Consider the following 8541-nt stretch of genomic DNA (forward strand, 5'->3'; position numbering starts at 1 on the left):
CTTTCATCTAATCCTCCCCCCTCATAAGAACATTGGAAATTTGAATAATTCTTTTTGACAGATAGTTTCACCTCCTTTTGAATAATGAATACCTCAACACCTCACATCATTAACACTTGGGACCCACCCCCGCCCAGAAAGCTAGATTGCTCATCTTGCAGCTGCCTGGTTCCTGGTCTACAAACTACATTCTGTGGTTACTGCATTGCCGCACGCGAAACCACCAACATGACTCTGGTCCACTGTGACTCCTTTACAATTGGCTATCCGCAACTCACTGGATCACCTCCCATCTGCGGACCATGTTGTGCTAATAGGCCTTCAAGCTCTACGGTTCAGCCCCCCTTTCCGAGGCGTAAAGCGGGTCATTCATTGCTTTTAGGATCAAGCCTTGCCTCTAAACGTCCTTGAACATCAGATACTTACATTGAGCTGCCGCAAATGAATCACCCATCATTGACTCAATCCCGCTTAGCAAGTATGTGTCCACCTGACACTCAAGCTACCAACTACACCTCTTTGACACAATCACACTTAGAAACTATGTATCCACCTGACACTCAAGCAGCCAATCTTGCTGGCGAGTTAGAATCCTCTGATTGGGGACGCCGTCGCCAATTGAGCAGCTCAGAAGCCAAGAAGGTTGGTTCCAGCGGCACACGTGGAGGCGCTTGAGCAATTCCAGGCTGATTTTCCAGTCACAATGCTTGTACATTCAACGTCACCGGACAGCTCTTCATTGCAACAGCGCCTTTTAAACTTGCACATACACAAGGAGTCAAGACACACTACACCACGGTCAACCTTTTGGAACACAATTGGACATCAGGGTTTGCTAGGGAAGCCTGGGCAGATATCTCAACCTTTGCCCAGCGTATGATATTTTCCTCAGTAGATTTGTGCAATCAGTAAGATATTTTTCTCGTTCCACTGGCCTTTTCCAACCAGTACATTTCATTGGGCATTGGCAAAGATCACATGTCGCATGACCAGGTTCAAGAACATGTCAATGTGATGGCCAACCGCAGGTCTCACCAGGGCCCAACACCAAAATATGTCATTACACCAATTTTCACCCCGGTAATATACTTGCAAACGGCTACACAACATGAAGTGGATGTTATAACTGCTTATACCATGGGCCTCACTTTGGAAAATTATCTTCTTGAAAAGCAGTACCTTGACGAAAAGCAAGAAATTCAAAAGGATTCTGGAAAAAAATACAAAACTGTCAGTGAAAGCTCAAGTATGTTCCACATCATCAGATTATTCCATCTCTCTGCTTTTCAATACTGATATCATTTCTATCAAGGTCTCTATGATGATGATGATGAATTTGACCGAGTCCAAGATGCCCTATGGCTATCACTTGAAGACACTGGTGCACCTCCGTATGTACTCCGATCACACACATCCAGCTGTTTGAGTGCCATGTCACACAATCCCAAGTCTACCTCATGGTGGTGCGACCCAACAAATGAGGCTCTGGCACTCTGGGGTTCCAAAACTGATCTAGTCGACAACAGAGCAGTTGAAGTACTGGTTGTCAACCAGCCTGTGGTACAAGACATATTGTTCCTTGCTGGGTTCTTTGGCTCTGGTATTTTTGGAGATCTTGAAGAGGTCAAAGAGCTGCAATGATTTGATTATTGACTCTGTTTCTGTTAAAATTGCGGCAGACTTACGCTCTGCTGGTCAGAAGATCCCTGACCTTTGTTTCTTGGGGGGAATTGCAATTCCTATTTCAACTACCTGGGCAAATTCCACACGTGTTCCCCTTTGGAAGAACATGATTTTACTTGTGATGCACGTTTGGACTGTCACCAAAGAGTCAGAAATAAGTTTTGATGCTCCTGCGGACGGTGGCACAATGTTCAGGAGTCTTCAACAAGCGGGGATATCCATCAAGCCTTGGCAAGCAAGCTTCTTTGCAGACAAAGGCAACCCCTTGCCCTCAAGTGCATTGGAATCTTGGTGTGGAGGACAGGTGTATTTTGATGGATCTTTAATCAATGTGGTGGCGAGACAGCGCTTGAAAGGGGCCGCGCTGTTGCAATATCTGGAGGAGTTTCAGATGAATTTCCAGGCGTCAAAGCTTCTTGTAGCTGGGTACCCTGGGGTTCCCAAGCCACTGGCTGCGCTTATCAAGACGTTTGAGGTCAGTCAATTTAAATTTTCACTACAGTTACATTATATAGATTTCAGTGCACTAGTCATTGTGTTCTTAGGTGGTCAGGCTCTTCATAGTTGTAAGGATACATATAGTATGGCTTTAGACATCCATTCTCCTCAATGCGCGTTGAGTGAGTTTGGGTAGGCTGAGTTTGTCTTGTTTTAACCAGAGTACTCTGGTTAAAACCTCTTTGTGCTCTTACAAGCACACGTGTTACGTACATCCGACCCATGAGCGGTCTCTTTACTGAGTTAGTCAAGAGAGCGCGGGTTGGGGTAGTGAAGGCCCGGCCTGGGCCTGCTTGGTTTTCGAAAACCAACCCTGGTTTCCAACCACCAAGTTGGCCCCGGCGTGAGTTCTCCATCTCAGACCCCCCCACCCCCCTTGGTCTGTCAGTGCGCCTGGTGTGCCTGTCGTGTGTGTGTGCCTTGGTCTCCCGTTCTCAGGAGCGTGTTTGTGCATCCTGAGCCTACCAGGCACACCCCAACACGCACATCAGGCGCCTGGGCTCCTGGCGTCTTCTATCGCCTTCTGAACTCTCGCATCTACGTCGATCTCATTCTGACGCCACTTACTTCTCTACTGAATTGGTCTGGAAATAAGGTTTCGATTCCTTGTTCACTGCTCTCACTTCTCACACGTGGTGTCTGGTCTCTCAAGTTATTGTCTCAATTCTCTCCTCCCCTTTTTCTTTTCTTTTCTTTTTTCCAATGTGTGAGTGCGACAAATGATTAATAATCTGTTTTATTCTTCCAATCTGCATTGTGAATTGCTAATAGAAACTGTTCGGTATCTTCAACATCCTCCTGACTATATGCCTTCAAATACCGTAGGTATGTCAACGACAACCATCTACCCTGCTTGGCGATCTTCTCCATTAGTGTACCTAGATTGAAACGTAGCGAAGCACCACCAACCCAGAAAGAGTGGCCACTCCAGGTTCCAACGCTCGATTTCCCCCAAATTTTCTCCACAGCATTCACGAACCATGTCTTGGTCAACGGTCTAACTTCCCCTCGCTCTCGAGCTGTGAATAGGAAACTATCTGGGCTCTGATTTGGCTGTCTTGCCATCCAACGTTTAATTGCGGCCACCGGGTCGAGGACGTTCATTTGTTGCTGAAGGTGTATTTCTTGTATCTTGCCCGGTGCTGCCGTCTTGGCCTTCCGCAGCTGTAGCTTCACGAACAATGTTCCTTTCTTAGATCCAAACTCTACATGTCGTCTCAAGATCGCCCCGCTTTTGAAGGTTGTTTGCAAGAGTTCACCTAGCCGCACCATCCCCCAGAAGGCTACTAAGCCTACTGTTCCCGCCAACTGTTCCGTCTCTGTTCCTCTGTACGTCTCCTCTAATAATTTGAACAGTTGCCGTATCATGATGGGGTTTTTGATTGTTACTAATTCCTTTTCTTCTTCCCAACGTTTCGTAGCTGCCAGGAGGGTCTTTACAACGGCTGGGTGTGCTGTCGGTATTGCCGTGTGTCGGACAATGTTCCATGCACGTATACCGTCAAGATACTTCTTTACTGTCGTGGATCCGATGGGTTTCTTAGGTCCGTCTTCCCCTGATTCCCCTGCCCATGCTATGAAGTTGTATACGTCGGTATCTGAAATTGGTTCGTCTGCGTTGAAGCCAGCTGAAGTCTTATCTTTAAATTCTATAAACTTGCTCATTCCAGCGCTGTAACCTGCGAGTGTTGTTTTCGCCCAACTCCCTGATGCAGCATGACGTCCTGCTCTCGAGGCTCCCTGTGCTGCGTCTCTGAAGTGACTCGGTAGGTTTGTTGGTAGGTCTGCCATTTACGATTGTTCGATGTTACTGGTTTGGTCTGACTCAGTCGGCTGGTTTTCCAGGTGCTCTTTCTAACGTTCTTGGACGATGCGGTGTCGGAGGTCTTGCGGGATTTCAATTTCAACCATGTTTGATACGTGTTTGGAAGAATCAAAGCCCCGTGATAGTCTATCTGCGGCGTTATCCTCCGATGACACTCGGCGAACCTCGATACACGATTGATCCCTGATCAATAGGTCCTGTAGTTTTCTCCACTCCAAATTTACCTGGCGATCTCGCGATTTCCCGTTTCTGATGGCGTGTTCTGTCACGGTATTGTCAGTCAGCATCAGGAACCGCTCGCCCTGTACCTTTCTCAGTCTTCTCAGGATAATGTAGCCCAAACGTGCAGCTACTGTTTCCGCCCACGTGATCCCCCGGTTTTTGCCTTCCCCGGTCCATTCCCATCCCCGCCTCAACTTAAACTTTGACCACCTCTTTCCCAATATTATCCCAATTCCGTAAGACGTGGATGCGTCTCCTACCCATCCAACGTTTACTAAACTTGGCTTTGGGATGAGACGTCGAGGTATCGCTGAACTGAGGACTTCCAACCAAAAGAGTAAGTCTTCCCTCACGGGTTCTGGTATGTTGTGTGTTGCTGACTTGTGAACCCATTATGCTGTGGAGCGATAAATATCTACGCAGTAGCAGCTCATCTGCGGAAAGACCATCGATGTGTGGTTGAGTCTACCTGCCAGGCTTTGTACGTCTTTAAACTTGTGAGATTTAGATTGTAAGAAATTCCTGATCTCCTCTATCCTGGCATCTATCTTTTCTTGTGGTAGTTGGACCGTTTTATCGTCACCATTCCAAATGAATCCAAGGTAATGTTGCTCGACATTGAAGTCATTCCTCTTCTCCACGTTCTCAACTACCCCCATTTCAGTACTTAATTTTGATATGTCTGTCAACGTAAACGGTGAAGGCTCATCTACCGCTTTCACAAACATTGTATCATCCACCCAGCGGAACACCGCCAGGAGTGGGAATCTAGCTAACATGATTGCCTTCCGAGTATCCGCGACTTGGCCAAATACTCCGCAACCGGCAACCCCCCCGAACGTAATCCTAGTATCCAGGAGGACTTCGTCGTCGAATGTTAGTATCATCAGAAACCTCCACTGTCCTGGAGCCGTTGGCACCTGACGGTACGCCTTTGCCCAGTCGAAGATCGCCAACAGAACTCGACCTTTATATGACGTGAGGAACTCTGCTACTATTTTGAAATTGTCCCACGTTGTACTGAAGTCATCTTTATCGACTTCTGCATTCACTGATCTTATCCCTGGTTTGTTTCTAGGGAAGGACAAGTCGTTTATTGGACGAGTTGAGCCATTTCCGTTTACTACTGCTCCGATCAGACTGGTCCGGAAAAATCCTAGCTTCTCGAAGGCTTCCTCCTTAGAAAACGGCCCCGCCATTTGACCAGCTTCCAGTTCGATCCTAAAATTCTCGAGGATCTTCTCCTTTGCTGCCAACGCCGATGGGTGGTTAGGAGGGCAAAAGTATCGCACCCCTGGTACAAAGGTGTTCCGTACACCTTGGTCAAAACCATCGCGTAGGCCTTTAAGGATCCTTGTATACTTTGATAGTAGACCACAACTCAGCAATTCTCTCTCCCACACCTGCAAATTCATTTTGCATTTGACGTGCGATGGCCATTTTGGCGAACTTCTCAGCTGTTCTTTTGGACTCGAATTTGGGTCTATTGTGGATCTGTGGGCATTGGCGAAAAGTTGGGTGTACATAGGTGATTCCTTTTGGTAAGTCAATCAATTCTCACATGTCTCACTCTCAGGGGTTTGGGCTACGTCTATGGACTGTAGCACATAAGGCGTGATTTCTTCCATAACTGAGGGAGGAACTTTGATTTCATTACATCAAGTTTTGGTAGGGCTTACTGTCTGTTGTTGCGACCTTTCCCCTTTGATCCCCTTGGGCTACGACTACGCAACGAGCTTCTCCTGCGGTACTTCGACCGATCATCTCTCCTGTAGTGTTCTCTTCCTCCGTTTCTGTCACACTCTCTGTAAGACTCCTTGTACCTTCCACAATCATCCTCCCAACGACGGTAATTCAACCTGCCTTCTCTCCCCATCATTGCGACTTGTCTTTGCTCAGTCGACATGGTTCTCCATTGTGCCAAAGGAATCCAAGTGCCCTGTGTGGATGGTTGTGAGTAGGAGGGCGTTGTCGTCACTGCTTTCTGATACACCGTGTCGTAAGTGGTTTTCTTCGCGGTTGATGCGAGCGTAGATGATTTGGGGAGGCCGGACGATGGGTTCAAGTGGGCCAGGGGGCCTCCTCCTGCGTAAGGGTTTGTCCGATAGGCCCGTTCATGCTGGGTGTCGGCTTGGATCCTCGCTGCCTCAAAAATGGCAGTCTGGAGTTTGCTGAAATTGCGGATTCGATTGTCGATTGTTTCCAGCATCACTCCCAGTCGGATCCGTACACAGTAGCGAAGGGATACCATCCACCCGAAATCATCTCGTAAGCCTATCACCACGTTCTTGTGACCCGCAAACCGTTCTGACAGTGTCTGCCAACCTGCCTCCTCCACATATTTGATGTACAGGCCTATACAGTCTATCCACTCCTCGAATTGCATTGTCAATTCATCGGGAGGAGGTTGGCCACCGTAAACTCGGAGGGAAGCACTGCCATCATCTATCTCCGACTCTGTTGGAGCCTTTCTCCTACTCCACTCCGTTTGGTCGTCCATCAGAAAGTACTTATCAAAAGCGGTAAGGGGAATGTATGATTTAAAAGTTTTAAGCCAATGCGTTAAAACCGGGGACAGTTGAGGTAGGCCTTTTTCCATCTCCTCTGTTGTATCTGCCACTAACAACCGTCCGTTCTCAACTACATCCCCGTTCCTTAGAACCATCCAGCCCTTCTTTGCCGCCATCAGCACTTTCACCTGCTCAGCCTCGTCAATATCCTCTTGAGTCAGTTGGGGGATTAGTTCCGATCTGTTGACGTAAGGTGTCTCTTCAAACCTCCGCTGGGTTGGGAGTTTGCAAGACATCGTGATGGTCTGTGCTGGAGCGTAAACTGGTGCCGGTTGTGCCCGCAACGGCGCTTCGTGATGTTGGTAGAGGGGGGGTGCTAAACCTGTGGGTCCTAGAGGAGCCGAGGTGAACTTCGGAGCCGGCCTGGAGGTCTGAGTCGGGCCAGGTGCAATATGTGTCGAGTAGAGCGCATGGTTCTGGGTTCGAGCCGGGAGGGGGTTGAGGTGGGTAGGGCGTGGTTGTGCTACTACCTCCTGTCTGATCTGACCAGCTAATGGTACGGTCACACTGCTCTCGGTGTTTGATGACAGCTCCTCAGCTACCAGGGTGTACGGGCGTACGTTTGGGAGACCACTACCGCCTGCGGCCGGAATTCTTTCGCCGTTCTCACCTCTGGTGCTTTCGGCGGACTGGTTCTCGATGTATGCCTGCAGAGCCTTGGCTTCGGAGTAACGGCCATCAGCATGTAGCTGGTCTACCCTGTCGTTCAGGCTTTGGTTTGCCGCCGGGAAGATTGTCTCTTGAGCTGAACAAACGTTAGGTAAGAGAGTTCACATTATCAGATATCTTTCTTCAAAACTTGGCATGATTTTGATCTTCGTCGCTGACTCCCCCTCTCTCCCATAGGGTTCTTGGAGTGTACTCCACCCCTTAAGGGTATCTTGGAGGCATTTTCTCGTCTACCCCCCCCCACATGGGGATCTTGGGTTTCTCAAAACAGGTTCCTGGGCCTCTGGCCCCCTGATCACGATGATTCTTTCTCCTTTGTCTTGGATCTCTTGGGTTCTAGTAGTGGGTGGAGAGAGAGAGAGGGGAAGAAAAGAAAGTGGGAGGTTGTTTTGAGAACAGAAAGCTTACCTGGCTCGGAGAACCGATCTGTGTATTGATCACCCTCCCTAGATGGAGTCGGGCTTGTTGGACTGAGGGCTCGTTCTTTCCCCTTATCGGCGGATGGGCGCCAGGAAACTCCGTCATCATTGTTGGAACCGATGAGGGGGCCTTGCAAGACCATCGCGGTGTCGTCCATTAACTCCTCTAGCTCGTTGTCTTCCAGAGGTACTCCGTCAAGCTCGTCCTCCCCTTGCAGGTTTGAAATTCAGGTTCATTGATGTCCGGAAATTGGGGGACCATTGGTGTTCCTTTGTGGCGTGGCTAGGGGAGGACCTGGAAGCTGTCCAAGAGCGACTGATCTTGATCGTGTCCAGGTTAATTGTGCAGCCCGTTGGGCGGCTTGTTTCATCGCTTGTTCTAATGCCGTTCCTGAAGTCATGTTTAATCTTTAAGAAATATATAACTTCAATGATTTTCTCAGCGCAAAGAATCGAGCTACCGTGTTTTGGTAGCGTGAGAGGTTAGTCGAGGTGATCTCTTGCAAGGGCTTGCTGACGGATGTATCGATCCGTCTGAGAGTGACAATTCAGGTGGTGAAAAAGTGCCACGCTGTATTGCGCCAGAGTTTCTCAACATTCTGAGCAAGTGGCCTTTCACAGCCTGAACTTTCACGTCTCGTGCAAGCCCTGATCA

At 48.6% G+C, this 8541-nt stretch overlaps 2 protein-coding genes across 2 annotated transcripts; one reads left to right on the forward strand and one right to left on the reverse strand.

Moving 5' to 3' along the window:
* Positions 1-228: 228 nt before the first annotated feature.
* Positions 229-2317, forward strand: MELLADRAFT_104604 (uncharacterized protein; the record flags this gene model as incomplete). The annotated part of the gene is made up of 7 exons (XM_007407687.1): positions 229-355; positions 476-642; positions 733-891; positions 949-1246; positions 1313-1600; positions 1680-2158; positions 2186-2317. 7 exons carry the CDS (start codon positions 229-231, stop codon positions 2315-2317), a joined length of 1650 nt encoding a protein of 549 aa, XP_007407749.1.
* Positions 2318-5903: 3586 nt separating this feature from the next.
* MELLADRAFT_84306 (uncharacterized protein) lies at positions 5904-8287 on the reverse strand (the record flags this gene model as incomplete). The annotated part of the gene is made up of 4 exons (XM_007407885.1): positions 5904-7543; positions 7627-7728; positions 7876-8097; positions 8146-8287. 4 exons carry the CDS (start codon positions 8285-8287, stop codon positions 5904-5906), a joined length of 2106 nt encoding a protein of 701 aa, XP_007407947.1.
* Positions 8288-8541: the final 254 nt, after the last annotated feature.

This window comes from Melampsora larici-populina (assembly GCF_000204055.1).
Source record: "Melampsora larici-populina 98AG31 unplaced genomic scaffold MELLAscaffold_10, whole genome shotgun sequence".
NCBI lineage: Eukaryota > Fungi > Basidiomycota > Pucciniomycetes > Pucciniales > Melampsoraceae > Melampsora > Melampsora laricis-populina.